Source organism: Cetorhinus maximus, chromosome X (genome assembly GCF_964194155.1).
Source record: "Cetorhinus maximus chromosome X, sCetMax3.hap1.1, whole genome shotgun sequence".
Taxonomy (NCBI): domain Eukaryota; kingdom Metazoa; phylum Chordata; class Chondrichthyes; order Lamniformes; family Cetorhinidae; genus Cetorhinus; species Cetorhinus maximus.
The window spans coordinates 8,498,222-8,514,039 of record NC_135917.1 but is presented as its reverse complement, the minus strand read 5'-3'; the positions used below and the strand labels follow the sequence as shown (position 1 = coordinate 8,514,039).

The following is a 15,818-nucleotide window of genomic DNA, read 5'->3' as shown; positions in this document are numbered from 1 at the left end:
CCATTCCCAAGTGACCTTGGCGGATTTTTTGGAGAATGTCGAATCCAAGTGTTTCAGGGATGACTAGTCTGTCGTTTAAAAATTAAGAAATCATCGGTGATTGTGAGATTTCTTTCCCTGTTCGAAGTATTGGCAAAGTACTGGGTTGTTAGGAGTACAATCTGGCCATCCATTCTGGCAATATTCTTTTATTTGGATGCACTGGTCATCCTGTTTTTGTGCTTGCTTAATCTCTTGTAATCTCTTTTCCGTGACTGATAAGTGTTTAGTAATGAGCGAAGTAAATGCTTCCACTTTCTCAATAAAATTTAAATCTTCCAGTTTGACTCATTCTGTTGGTATTCTTGATAATGCACCTGGTGTCATCAGGTACTTCCTTTGAATGTACTCAGTAACTGAATCGTATCTCATGAATATCAGTCTAAAACATTGAATTCTAGGTGGCATTTTTGCAATTTCCTGTTGGTTAAGAAGAGTAACCAAAGGTTTGTGGTCAGTTTCAATTCTAAACCTTAATCTGATGATATGATCAGAGAACTTTTTGCAGGCCCATGTGGCTGCTAATGCTTCTTTCTCAATGGCTGCATGCTCTTCTCTGTGTCCGTGAGAGATCTTGAGATGGAATAATCTGGTTATCCTTGTCCATCTTTTTGAACTTGAAAAAGTACTGCGCTTAAGCCTGTAGATAATGTGTCCGCTGCTACAATTGTTGGTAATTCTGGATAATAGTGCACTAGAATTTCTGGTGAAATTAGGAGATTTTTGATCTTGTCAAAAGCATTTTGCTGGTCCATGTTCCAGCACCATTGTTGGCCTTGTCTCAACAGCTGTCGTAACAGCTCATTGATTTCCGCCAAGTTTGGTTGGAACTTGCCTACTTGATTGGCCGTCCCAAGGAATCTTTCTAATCCCGTGATAGTTCTAGGCTGTGGGAGCTCTCTAATTGCCTTGATTTTCTGCAGGTCAGCAGTTATTCCTGAAGCTTGCACAATGTGTCCTAAGAATTTCATCATAGCCTTGCAAATTCACATTTGTCGTTCAGTGTCGAAAGTTGAGGACTGCTCTCACACAACAGTCACATTCTTTCCTCGGTGAACCATGTATGAGAATGTCATCCTTATGGCATATTACACCTTCAAAGGTTTGAAACATCATTCTTTGGAATATCTCAGGTGCTGAAGCAATTCCGAATGGTAACCGGTTAAAACAATAACAACCAAATGGGGTGATAAAAGTAGTTAACAATCTGGATTCTTTGTCCAGAAGCATCTGCCAAAAGCCACTGTTGGCATCCAGTTTTGTGAAGAGGGTGTTTTTGGATAATTTAGCGAGACTTTCATCCATTGGGTGGATCTCGCACTCTATTGACTTCTTTAATTGAGTCAAGTCCACGCAGATTCTAATTGAACCATTAGGCTTTGGTACTGTGACCATTGCAGAACACATTTCGTTTGTATGGTTACTGGAGAAATGACCCCTTGTTGTAACGTGTGTTCAGCCTCACTCTTGACTTTGTCTAAGAGTGGGCGAGGGACCCTCCACGCTGTGAAGAGATATATAGGCTTAGTATCCGCCCTTAGTTATACTTGGTATTCTGTCCTCAGTTTGCCTAAGCCTGAAAATAGGGATGGAAATTTGTTTCTGAATACATTACTGGACTGCTGATCAGCAATTTCATCAACCTTGCAAATCAGCCTCAACTGCAACCATGCTTTTCTGCTCAATAATGATGACTCCTGGGTCTGTATAACATACAGGGGTTCAATCATTTCTTTATCCTTGTATCTTAATCTTGCCAAGTGCTGGCCTATTTCTTTCAGTGTAGTCCCTCCTGCACCTTGCAGCTTGATGGAGAATGGCTGTAATGTGATATTTTTAAGCCATTTTACTTCATCAGATAATAGTGAAAAACCTGCCCCAGTATCAAGCTTGAATTCTGTGAGGCAACCATTAATGTCTAATTTAATGCTCCAATAATTATTTTCAGTTTCGTTAATATCTCCTAGGAAGGTTATTTGTTTTTTCAGTGGCTCTTCCCCTTCGTGGATTTGACTTGGGCCTTGTTATTTTCTCTTGCTTCCTGTGAGCTACTTGTATTTTAAAATGTCCCAACTTTCCACAGTTGTGGCACTCTGCTCCCCTTACTGGGCATTCTTAACTCTTGTGCAGGGTTTTCCACTACACAGAGCATTTCAAGATGGTGGTAGCATGCTTTTACCTGATTTCAGAGGCTTTTGCTTTGCTGCACTTTCTCTTTTCTGTTTGACATATTGAATGGCTTCACTCACCCTTTTCCAAGGGACATCACTTTCCCCACGAACAACCACTATGCTTTGCTTCCTAAGCTCGGTCTGTCGCGCTATCTGTACTGCCTTTGCGAGAGTTAAATCTTCCCTCGTTTGCAAAAGATCTGATAGGGTTTCATCTAAGATCTCAACTACAATGAGATCATGTATTAATTCATCTCTGAGGATCCTGTAGTCGCAATTTGCTGCTAGCCTGTCCAGCTCATTTTTGAATGAATCCATGCATTCACTCTTATGAAATTTTACTCACTCAATGGTCACATTTTTTCGAACACTGAAGTACCAATCGAATGCCTGGAGGACTTCATTGCATGAGCTTGAAGCCTCATCGATGCCCTGTCTTACTATTATGTTGTCTGCAATAGTCCCTATTGCGTAGAGTAAAGTGCTGACCTGATCCTTTTCTTCATTCTTATGTAAGCCTGAAGCTATTCTGTGTCTGGAGAATCTCTACCTCCAATTGTCCCAGTGTTGAGCCTTCAAGCCTTCAGTGCCCCAGAAAGGTTCTAGGAGTGGCAGTGTAGACTCCATGCTTGTCTTAAGTTCTGGATCTTTTGCTGCTTCAGTAGTTTGCCTTGTTGATTGTGATCCTTACTCTCTGCTGTCTGGACTCCGGGTCTGTGTGTCTGCTTGCACCCTCTGCACCCACAATGCTCTGTTCTCAGGTGAGTCCTCAATCTTTTTCTTCCTGTCCTTTTTCCAAGGGTTTGTCAGCTTTTCAGGCTTGCAGTCTTCACTTGGAGTTTTTCTGGATCTTTTGCACTCTGTCCACTGCCACCATGTTGTGTCTTGCATTCGGGGTCTAGATTGGGTTTCTTTGGGGTTTGCCTGTTACCCTAAGAACGCTACCATAGACTGTTATTTGTAAACAAAATTCTTGTTTATTTACAGATTTATGTACATTTCAGTACACGAAGTTGTTCTTCTGCTTCCCATCAGATCTCAGTTACTTAATCATGTGACATTGCATCATAGTTAAATCAGTATCAGGTGCTCCTGATGTTAACCCTTTACAATGGTGGTGAGCCACCTTCTTCATCTGGTGCAGGTATTACTGAGGCAAAATGGAATTCAATGGCAGTAAATGTGAGGTGGTACATTTTGATTTTGGGGAAGGCTAAGTGATGTACATAATCTAAGAACATAGGAAATAGGAGCAGGAGTAGGCCATTCAGCCCCCCCCCCCCCCCCCCCCAAGTCTACTAAATCAGTCAATAAGATCGTGGTTGATCTGACGTGGCCTTAACACCATTTTCCTGCCTGTCCACCATTACCCTTGAAGACTGGAGGGATTTGCGATTTCAAGTCCACAAGACATGAAAAGCAACTCCTCAAGTGAATAAGCGCATAAAAGAAGTGTCGTGAAGCTATTAATAACATTATTGGAAAAGATTTTACTTTTAAAATAGAGATTTAGTCTGTGGGTGTGTCTTAATTGGATTAAAGACAGCTAGTCTGGGAGCTTTGATATGTACTTGTTATGATATGTAGGAGAGATAGCGTGCATTTGCATTTTTTGAATAGAGCATTCAAGAAGTGGGGTGAAAAATTATACCTATCTAGCAGATACCAAGCAATATGTTTATATTACTAATAAAATTGGTACCATGAAAGGAGGTTTTATTGTTAGAGAGGTTTAGTTCAGATGTTGGTGATACAATGAGAATTTACATTCAATGGGGGTGGTAGGTATAACTTCAGTAGTTTTTGGGTGTGCAGAGCAGAGGCAATGTGAGATCAAAAGGCAGCTGTAAACCTCCAACTGTCTCCACATGAGCCAAAGTGAAAAGAGCCTCATTTTGAACTTGTAAGGTGAAAATGCTTTGCCTGGTGTCTGGTTAAGTCTATGGGTTGCTGTTGCCTTAATGGAAATTAGTTTGGGAATTTGTTAAAAGTTATGATAGTAGTAATTTTTAGCCTTGTGTATATATATTTTAACCTGTGTAAATTAATAAAATGTTTCATTTAGTTTGATGTAAAACCTCAAGAAATGGTGGTTTGATTCCTGAATTTAGGGTCGCATCTCAAACATAACAATTAAAATTATAGGTTATGACAGTTGTTTAAAGTTTCCCTCTGGGATTTTTAAATAACTCAGCTTTACCAACTGCATCGGTCATAACAAGAAGCAAATGGAATAAAAGAATATGGGAGAGGCCAGGCACAGGCGATCGGGAGTAATGTTTGTGCAGAGGATAAACAATCCAGGCTGGTTTGGAATTTCCATACAATTCTAGGAAATGTATTCACCCAGATATTGGAGTGGAAACTAGGAGCATTAAGTCAGAACAGGGAGCATGTGGTGATCGTGTCATTTTGTAGCAAATAAAGATGGTTTCTGTAGCTAAGTAATGAGCTTATAAGGACAAGACTATTCATTGTAAATGGCTTACCAGCTCTTTTAAAATAATGAGCAAAGGAGTTTCATTCAGGTGTCAATAGTTGCACAGCGTACTTTCCAGACCTATGCAATTTGGAAACTTTGGAAGATATTTACCCTAAGAGCAAGTTTAAAAATTGGGAGTGCTAACTCCTGCCTCTCATCTCTGCCTGACAAACTGGTTGTAGAGTGCCATCAATACCTTAATTGTATTTTTGCATATCGCACTCTTAGTTGATGGTGGCTGTTTGGGCCACACATGGTTATACACGCTGGGTACAAGTAATACCTGGAATAGGAAAAGAATAGGGTGCAAAAGGGGATTGTCAACCTTGTGTTATGCTTATGTCCTGCGAGCTGTGTGACCTCATAATTTGTGCACTGTTGAAAAAAAAATTCTTATTCTGGGGAATTTGATATTTTAAAGTTATTGCAGTTTCAAAACTTTTTCAGTCATTGGCACAATTTGACTTTGTCTTGCAGCAGAATATAAACATCAGAAAAAAGCAGTGTCAGGTTTATGAATATGCTGCCAAGCAAAGGGCACTGGTTTCAGTTTGTGCTCTGTACAGCAAAGTAGCTCTAAGCATTATGCAGCAGAGCCCAGCTCAACTGGCATTGGACGGAAAAGTGAAAGGAGAGTGATGTGTAGAGGTCACTTTCGTTAACCATGGGCTGTAAAAATAGACCATGCAAATGCACCTAACAGTGCAATCTGTTTAGTTTTATATGTTCAACGCAAACCTTAATCTATGGCGGTTGAGTTCATTTTTTCTGAAAGGCAGTACCTCAAATGCCTAAATACTGACACTCAGCAATTTCAGCATGATTTAATGCTACACATCTGTCGAAGGTCACCCTGAATGGTGGAAAGAGATGCAAATCGCTGTTTGATGAAAGCCCTTTAGACGCTTAATTTTTTTTTCATTGACACTTGCTGCCCTGCTGTCAGTTGTGTATTAATGTCCCACTTCCTCCACTTTGGCAAAGGATATAGACAGAAGCAACACAATGAAATGTCCAGCTATGTTATTACACAGCACTGAAACCCATTTGTGTCATGATGGATGACATAGAACAGCATAGCTTAGAAGTTCATTCCCTTCAACTGTGTTGTACTGCTGATGCATTCAGGATCATTTTAACTCCCAAAAATGCATCGAGTCACTGGGAAGTTAAAATGCAAAGGAATTTCATACCCAAACCTGACCCCGCCTACTTCCCAGTTTTAACAGAGCTGGGCAGATGACCACTAACTCGCAGGAGTTGGGACCCTTCTTAAACATTTAAGTGAGGCTGTGTGTTTCAGCTTTAACACTGGCCAATTGGGTTTCCTGGAACAATGGATTCTTATAGAATGAGAAAAGGGCACATGGCCCTTGAAGTCATTGTCATTACTTCCATAGTCCATGTATAATTCGCCTTATTATGTATTTTATCCAAAAAATATCATCCCTTGAGAAAAGCCTTACAAAACGTTTCACCTCCTATAACTGCACTCTCCTGCCCCTCACCACCACCACCCAAAGTTACTCAAGACAGCTCCACCTATCTGATTTTACATCTGTATTGTATGTTCATGACCAGTTCCCCTCCTTGCTTGGTGGCACTTTTGTGCTCCCAGGAACCATTGCATTCTGTACAACATTTTGTTATATTTTTCCGCACTCATCTTTAGAACCCTGCTAGTTTGAAACATTTGCCATGAATCCCCATTGGTCCCTTTACAATCTCAACCACAAGATTTTGGAGCCATGGTTGACGAGAGACCAACACTAATAAATGATTCTGTCACATGGCTTTGGGAAGCTAACTTCACAATAGCTTTAGTTGAGGCCTTGGAAATGAACTTTGTGGCCTTTTAGTCTATCTGATAATCTATGGTGATGGTGGGTAAACTTCTAGGTACAGTAATTTGGGACAAAATGAATGGTCACATGGACAAGTGTTAATTAAGGAAAGCCAGCTTGGATTTCTTAAGGGTAAATCATGTTTGACTAACTTGCTGGAGGAGGTAACAGCGAGGGTTGATGAGGGTAATGCTGTTGATGTGGTGTACATGGACTCCAAAAGGCGCTTGATACAGTGCTGCGCAACAGACTTGTGAGCAAAGTTAAAGCTCATGGAATAAAAGGGACACTGAATATGGAATTGGCTGAGTAACAGGAAACAGAGAGTAGTGGTTAATGGATGTTTTTGGGACTGGAGGAAGGTTTGTACTGGAGCTCCCCAGGGGTCAATGTTGGGACCTTTGCTTTTCCAAGATCTTGATGTACAGGGCACACTTTCAAAGTTTGGGGAATGATACAAAACCTGGAATCATTGTGAACTGTGAGGAGGATAGTATAGAATTTCAAATAGACATAGATAAGTTGGTAGAATGGGCGGACAAGTGGCAGATAAAATTCAATGCAGAGTAGTGTGAGGTGATTCATTTTGTTAGGAAGAACATGGAGAGACCATATGAAGGAAAGGGTACAACTTCAAAGGGGGTGGAGGAGCAGAGGGGCCTCGGTGTATAAGTACATAACTCAGTGAAGGTGGCAGGACAGGTTGAGGGAGCAGTTAACAAAGCATACAGTATCCTGGGCTTTATTAATAGGGGCACAGAGTACAAGAGCTAGCAGGTTATGTTGAACTTGTATAAGTCACTAGTTTGGCCTCAGCTGGGATATTGAGTCCAGTTCTGGGCGGGGCACTTTCGGAAGGATGTGAAGGCTTTAGAGAGGGTGCAGAAAAGATTCACGAGACTGGTTCCAGGGATGAGGAACTTCAGTTATGCAGATACATTGGAGAGGTTGGGACTGTTTTCCTTGGAGAAAAGAAAGCTGAGAGGAGACTTGATAGAGGTAATTCAAAATTATGAGGGATCTGGAGAGAGTAGATAGGGAGAAACTTTTCCCATTCATGAAAGGATCGCGAATGAGAGGGCACAGATTTAAAGTAATTGATAAAAGAAGCAATAGTGATATGAGGAGGAATTCTTTTACGCAGTGTGTGGTTGGGGTTTGGAATGCCCTGCCTGAGAGTGTGGTGGAGGCAGGTTCAATCGAAGCATTCAAAACGGAATTAGACTGTTATCTGAAAAGAAAGAACATGCAGGGTTATGGGGAGAAGGCTGGAGAATGGAACTAGGTCAAATGCTCATTCAGAGAGCTGGTGCAGACACGATGGACCAAATGGTCTTCTGTGCTGTAACAATTCTGTGATTCTGTGGAATACCAAATAGGATGGCTGAAAGAAGTGAGAAATAACATGCAAAATGGGGGATAAAAAATTTACTCAAAAAGATTGAGAATGCAGTGTAACCTAGCTTGCAGCTGAATGTCCGGTTTTCTTGTCTAGAGTTTTCTTACATGTCTAAAATACAATTGTGGAACTAAGTAACACTTATAATGTTTTTCAGAACTTTAATTACATATTGTGTGGGGGGGAAATGAAAGACTAATTATTGTAAACTATTTTGTGAATTAATTAATCTAATTAAAACATTATTATATTTCCTTCATAGCAAATTTCTACAAGGTGGCAGGAATGGCTGATCCATTGCTTTGTGGTAACAGCTCAGATGCTGGGTAAGTTCTGTGTGCCCCTTAATTGGTGAACTCCACTCTGTTTGTGAGTTATATTATTTGCCAATGATTCTTAAAATTGAATTTGGCTGTCTGATGTGGGACTGAATCGTAGAGACCAGAAGGTCCATGGTTTGATCTCTTAAACTGTGCTATGTTAACTGCCTTCAACTAGCGAGCTGTTGGGGAACTGCATTTGGCTTTGGTGGTGTTAAACTGGGGAGAGAGAGCCTCAGCCTCTTTTTATGATTGTTATCCAGTGGCTTCTGTTGAAAAGTGAGTGGAACTCTACTTTCATGCTCTCCCAGCCTCATACTTGAGTGGCTATTTGGATCAAGTAATGTTGACTGATTGTGTCTGTGGAACTGTTTGTTCGCACATGTCATTGCCTTCAGGAAGGGAGAAAAGGAAATTACAGAGCAGAAAATCGGATTCAAGAAAAACGAGGGGGAAAAAAATTTAAATTACTTCAGTATTTCCTCCTCTCCCTGAAATATAACCAGAATGATTTACATTGTCTAACTGCTGATGAAAAGAATATACAAGATTGCATCGCATATAATTTGAATAGTTTTGTTGAAAACCAATACTTCTGGTTTTATCTGATTATTGTTTTCGAAAACAAACCCATGCATCCTTGGAACTTCTAGGCCAGGTTTTCCTGCCTGATTCCATCCAATGGACTTTACAATAGGCTCACCTTGGCCCCTGCCAGGTGGCTACATTGTTTTCTATTCTTTCATGGGATGTGGGCATCACTGGCAAGACCAGCATTTATTGCCCGTCCCAAATGCCCATTGAGAAGGAGGGGCTTGCTAGGGCCATTTCAAAGGGCAGTAAACAGTCGACCCACATTGCTGTGAGTCTGGATGGCAGATTCCCTTCCCTTTAGTGAACCAGATGGGTTTTTACAACAATCAATGATAGCTGTTACAGACACTATTACTGAGACTAACTTTTACTTCCAGGGGCAGGATTTTTCCCCCGTCGGACGAAGTTGAAGTGCGGGTGTGCACAGGCGTGTCTCTGATCAGCGCCCCCGATCGGGGGTGCGCTGCCATTTTACGTGGGTGGGCCAATTAAGGCCCGCCCATCGTGACGTCCGCACGGAAGCGCTATGCGCTCCCTGTGTGGGCGGGGGGTAATCCCTAAACCCGGGAGTGCGCTCTTTTGTGCATGCGCACGAAAGAGCACATTCATCTCCCTGAGGCTAAGTGCTGCCTCAGGGAGATCGCCTCTCCTGTCAAAAATATTAAAAATAGAGAAAACATGTCCTGACATGTCCCCTCATGTGACACTGTTTTGCCAGTGGGTGGGTTTTTAAAAAAACTTTAATTAAATTTTTTAAAACCTACATGAAACCTCATCCTGCTCGTGGATGAGGTTTCATGCTTTTTCTAATGCCCACCAGGGCTCCCGGCCTGCCCGCCAACCTTAAGGTTGGATGGGCAGGTCTACTAATTAGTTTAATGACTCTGTCAATGGCCTCAATTGGCCATTGACAGGTTGGCGGGTGCACAGCGGACTTTGCTGCGCTCCTGCCTACCTGAAAATTGAAATGGGGCGGAGCTCTGCCCGACGTCACCATGCATCGGCGAGTGGGGAGCAGGGCCTGCTTGCCGACGGGAAAATCCTGCCCCAGATTTTTATTAGCTGCTGCTGTAGTAGGATTTGAACCCATGTCCCCAGAGCATTTACCTGGGTTACGGGGTTACTAGTGTAGTGACATTACCATTATGCCAGCATCTCCCACTCTGAGAGCATTAGCATGTAGGAGGAACATGTTCATCAGACAGCAGTAACCAAAGTTAACGACTGCACTCAACAGGGAAAAATACCCACTGTAGATGTTGCACTTTTTAAAACTTCCTCCTCTTGCACATGATTTTGATTTCTCGTCTTACTGAGATGGGAATACAGGCTTGAGTTTTCACAATAACTGGGTGGATGAATGTGTCAGTTTGGTTCCATTGATCGCCCCCTCACCTCTGGATGGGAGTGGCAGAGCAGGCATTTCAGCTCCTCATCTTGGCTGCCAGTGGGTGAAATGTTAAACCAAGGTTATGACTGCTTGTTTTAGATGGTCAGGTGGACATTAAAAATCCTATGACACTAATTGAAGAGGAGCAGAGGGTTGTCCTGGTCAACATGCCTCTCTCAACCAGCAGCACCAAAAAAAATCAATCTCATTGCTGTTTGTGGAACATGCGTGTCTTTGAGAAATCATTCATTATGTGAAGTTCTCTGAGTTACTTGAAGCAATGCAAGTATCGTTGTTATTCTTTATCTATGGCAGGACAAGATAGTTGTGGGGATAACTTTGTTATCTGAATCATACAATAGCTTAGCATTGTGGTTGCTTAAAAAAAAAGGAAGAAGGGGTGAGTTTCCACTTGACAGTATTGGGGATTGGTACTATGTCAAGTTACCACCTAACCTTCCCCTGAAACATGTTTTTCTCACTGTTCCATGGCTTTTGGCTTTCTATGCTTATTTCCAAGTTGCCAAGAGGCAAAAGACAATTTTTGAGATAACAGCAGAACTTTTGCTAGCAAAACCGCTGATAAATCTAATCAAGTGAAGTTTTGTTTCTTCATTGAACCTAGTTTTTAAAAAATAAATAAATATAGGTTTGTTGTCCAGAACAGGTGTACTGTCTACCAAAGTAAATTGGGAATCATGTATGAACCAGCTGATTAATCTTACATCTGCATTGACACTGATACCCGAAGACTTGAGAAATAGGAGCAAGAGTAGGCCATACAGTCCTTCCTGTTAATTCCATTATTCACATGTTGAGGGAAAAAATTAGTCTGAAGCCAACTTGCACCTTAACACAGGTTTATTTCCAAAACTACAGAGTAAATACAGACTCTCCCACTTCCCCCCAGGCACCCAGAGTGAACTGATTTATATACTCTTGCAATGATTTCCAAATCCTTCCCCAATTGGGGACAGCTACTCTTAATTATCAACTTAAAGCATGTACCCTATTGCAACACAGTTTCAACGTTAACGCCTCCAGCTGCTCCGCCATTCAATAAAATCATGGCTGATTTGATCTTGGCTTCAACTCCACTTTCCTGCCTGTTCCGCATAACCCTTGATTCCCCATAATTCAAGGCTTGGGCTGATAAGTGGCAAGTAACATTTGCACCACACAAGTGCCAGGCAATTACCATCTTCAGCAAGAGAGAATCTAACCATCTTTTCTTGACATTCAACAGCATTACTATCGCTGAATCCCCTGCCATCAACGTCCTGGGTCATCATTGACCAGAAGCCTAACTGGATAACCACATAGATACTGTGGCTACAAGGGCAGGTCAGAGACTAGGGATTCTGCAGCGAGTAACTCACCTCCTGGCTCTCCAAAGCCTGTCCACCATCTACAAGGCACAAGTCAGGAGTGTGATGGAATACTCTCCCCTTGCCTGGATGAGTACAGCTCTAACAACACTCAAGAAGCTTGACACCATCCCAGACAAAGCAGCCCATTGATTGGCACTCCATCCACAAACATTCAGTCCCTCCACCACTGATGCACAGTGACAGCAGTGTGTACCATCTACAAGATGCACTGCAACAACTCGCCAAGGCTCCTTAGACAGCACCTTCCAAACCCATGACCACTACCATCTAGAAGAACAAGGGCAGCAGACACATGGGAACCCCACCACCTGTAAGTTCCCCTCCAAGCCACTCGCCATATTTGATTACTAAATGTGGTCAATATTATAAAGTGTGGTCATGCTGCCTGTGGAAAACTAAGACTGGATATAAACCACTTGACCCCCAATGATGATTAATGCAGCAAGAAAATCAGAACAGATGGCTGAGGAGGGAGAGGAGAGAGCAGAAAATAAATAACTCCTTTTTTCAGGGATAGACTTCATTTTGGATTGAGATCAGAAGCTGGACAAGTGTTTTTGGAACGCAGATTCTGAATTCCAAAGGTTTAAAAGCAGCATGGGAGAAAAAGTTAGGATGGTTAAAAAGAAATACTCAGGTATTAAATGGGGTTGGTGTGATTTGTATCAAGGTCAGTGACGTGGGAAATTCTGCCAACAACTAGTTTTAATGATATTGGTGATCCTATCCGCATTTGGGTGGACACAGATGTGCAGCAGGCACATGCATTGGGACAAAAAGGTTTTGGGCTGACTTGCAGATGTTGATTCTGTGATTAGCTTCAACCCTGTGATGGTATTTAGCCAAATGTTTCTTCCACCCAGCTCAAGACAGAAGCAGGTCTGATCTCCTCAGCAGAAGGTGAAAGAGATTAATATATTCAAGAAGCAGCTAGCTGGTGCCCCTCTGTAGCTTCTATTTCCCTACTGGCTCCGTCTTGGATGAGCCAAAATTTCTTTCAGTTAACCATGGAAGACCAAAGCCCCCAACTGTCACAAAGTTCGTATATGTGACACTGATTCTATTCCATCCCCACCTCCACCCCAGCCATTGTCTCAGGATGAACTAGATGATTTACAATCTAGGTGGCCTATTCTAGCTCTACAGTCTCTCCATCACAAAGACAACCTGCTTCTGTGAAAGGGAAATCATGTTTAACCAAGTTATTGCAGTTCTTTGAAGAAGTCACGTGTACTGCAGATAAAGGGGAACTGGTGGATGTACTGTACTTAGATTTTCAGAAGGCACTTGAGAAGGTGCCTCATCAAAGGTTATTGCGGAAAATAAAAGCTCATGGTGTAGGGGGTAACATATTGGCATGGACAGAAGATTGGGTGGCTAATAGGAGACATAGGGTAGGCATAAATACGTCATTTTTTGGTTGGCAAGGTGTAACAACTAGTGTGCCACAGGGATCAGTGCTGGGGCCTCAATACTCTACAATTTATATAAATGACTTAGATGAAGGGACCAAAGGTATGGTTGCTAAATTTGCTGAGTACACGAAGATAAGTACAAAAGTAAGTTGTGAAGAGGACATAAGGAGGCTATAAAAGGATAGAGATAGGTTAGGTGAAGGGGGCAAAGATCTTGCAAATTGAGTATCATGTGGGCAAATGTGAAATTTTCCATTTTGGCAGAACAAATAAAAAAGAAGCATATTATCTAAATGGTGAGAGATCGCAGAGCTCTGAGATGCAGAGGGATCTGGGTGTCCCAGCGCACGAATCACAAAAGATTAGTATACAGATACAGCAAGTAATTAGCAAAGCTAATAGAATTTTATAATTTATTGTGAGGGGCATTGAATACAAAAGTAGGGAGGTTATGCTTCAGTTATACAGGGCATTAGTTAGATTACATCTGGAGCACTGTGTACAGTATTGGTCTCCTTATTTAAGGAAAGATGTAAGTGCATTGGAAGCAGTTCAGAGAAGGTTTACCAGACTAATACCTGGAATGGGTGGGTTGTCTTGTGAGGAACAGTTGGACAGGCTCGGCTTATATCTGCTGGAGTTTAGAAGAGTAAGAGATGACTTGATTGAAACATATAAGATCCTGAGGGGTCTTGACAGGGTGGATGTGGAAAGGATGTTTCCTCTTGAGGGAGAATCTAGAACTAGGGGTCATTATTTAAAAATAAGGGGTCGCTTATTTAAGACAGAGATGAGGAAAACATTTTTCTCTCAGAGGGTTGTGAGACTTTGGAATTCTCTTCCTCAAAAGGTGGTTGAGGCAGAGCCTTTGAATATCTTTAAGGCAGAGGTAGATAGATTCTTGATAAGCAAGGGGGTGAAAGGTTATCGGGGTAGGCAGGAATGTGAAGTTGAGGTTACAATCAGATCAGCCATGATCTTATTGAATGGCGGAGCAGGCTTCAAGGGCCGAGTGGCCTACTCATGCTCCTAATTTGTATGTTCGCGATGTTACCCACCTCCACCCTTGCCTCAGCCCAACTGCTGTTGAAGCCTCATCCATGTGCTCTCTTGGCTAGCCTTTCTTCCATCCTCAATAAACTTGACTAGATTCAAAAGTCTTGTCTATATTCTATTCCATACCAACTCCTGCTCACCCTTCATCTCTATGCTTGCTGGCCTACAGAGCTCTTAAACTCTCAATGGATCCCATTTAACATATTTCTTCCAATGCCTAAATCCCTTCATGGCCTCAACCCACTCTATTTCTCTGATAGTGCTCCTGTGCTATATAACAGCACTCCATCCCCAGTCCTCCCTCCCCTAACCTGCCAGAACTCTTTATTTCTCTGACTCTGATTTCTTGTTCATCCCACCATCCACCACAGCACCCCCACTACCCCTCCCCCACCCCGCCCACCCCCATCCCTATCCCTATGCCCCAACATTGTTGAAGGCTGATCTGTGTACAAATATGGAGTATTCTTCATTGTTCTAACAAAAGAACTTTAGCTTTATTCACATTTCCTTTGTTAACTTGAGCCTTGCAAGAATTCAAGAACCTGATCTAACTCCTATTGGCAGCCAGAATTAACTTCATGTTACCTTTCTCTTTCATATTCTTTCATGGGATGTGGGCTTCCCTGGCTGGGCCAGCATTCATTGTCCATCCCTAGTTGCCCTTGAGAAGGTGGTGGTGAGCTGCCTTCTTGAACCGCTGCAGTCCATATGGTGTAGGTACACCCACAGTGCTGTTAGGGAGGGAGTTCCAGGATTTTGACCCAGCAACAGTGAAGGAACGGCGATTATATTTCCAAGTCAGGATGGTGAGTGACTTGGAGGGGAACTTCCAGGTGGTGGTGTTCCCATATCTCTATTGCCCTTGCCCTTCTAGATAGTAGAGGTTGTGGGTTTAGAAGGTGCTGTCGAAGGAGACCCTGACTCAGTTGGTAACATTCTTGTGGCTGAGTCAGAAGTTGGTGGGTTTGAGCCCAGTCCAGGATTTGAGCTTTTAATATAAGCTGACCATTCAGTGCATTGAGGTCAAGCTGCATTGTTGGAATTGCCATCTTTTGGAGCAACTTTAAAACTGAGGTCTTGTCTGCCTGCTCTGGCTTTTGAGGTGGATGTTGAAGATCCCACACGTGGTTCAAAGAACAGCAAGGAATTCTGTTGGCATTCGGACCAATATTCCTCCTCAATCAACATCATTTTGCAACCATCATAATCTCATTGGTATTTATGGGTCCTGCTGTATGCAGAGCCACATTTGTCTACAGGACAGCAGCCTCTGCATTTCAAAGTACTTTATTGTCAAGTGCTTTGTGATAGTGCAGATCATGTGAGAAAGTGATATGTAAGTGGAAGATTTTCGTCCAGTTTTTGGAGACAGCAGACATACCGAAACAAATGGTTGACATTTTCGTTTCAACTTCACTGTTGCTGTAAATAGGCCGGCCATAAAAGGAAGATGGAATACTTTGTTTTGAAAAAAAAATAATAGAAATTCAAACTTTTAACTAAGTACATTGTTTTTTCTCCTTATCCATACCTGTAAGAGGAGCCTTGATATACCTACCCTCTCCATATTAATGCTGGCTGACTGTTGAACTGCTGTAAATCGATTCCGTTCAGTAGGCCAGCTCTCTCTGGCAGTTGGATCGGGGTCCCAGAGCATGATTGGATTTGTGTTTTCTTTTGGCTCATTGTGGGAAGTGTCACTTCCTGACAGTGG

General features: G+C 42.2%; 1 protein-coding gene across 5 annotated transcripts in view; it reads left to right on the top strand.

The window, feature by feature from the left end:
- LOC144672613 (sodium channel protein type 8 subunit alpha-like) overlaps positions 1–15,818 on the top strand; it is a 233,689-nt gene that overhangs the window by 86,817 nt on the left and 131,054 nt on the right. For all 5 annotated transcript variants that reach the window (XM_078534436.1, XM_078534433.1, XM_078534432.1 and 2 more), the window contains one exon: positions 8,198–8,261. In XM_078534436.1, coding sequence (XP_078390562.1) covers positions 8,198–8,261 — 64 coding nt within the window. The remainder of the gene's footprint in view (positions 1–8,197; positions 8,262–15,818) is intronic.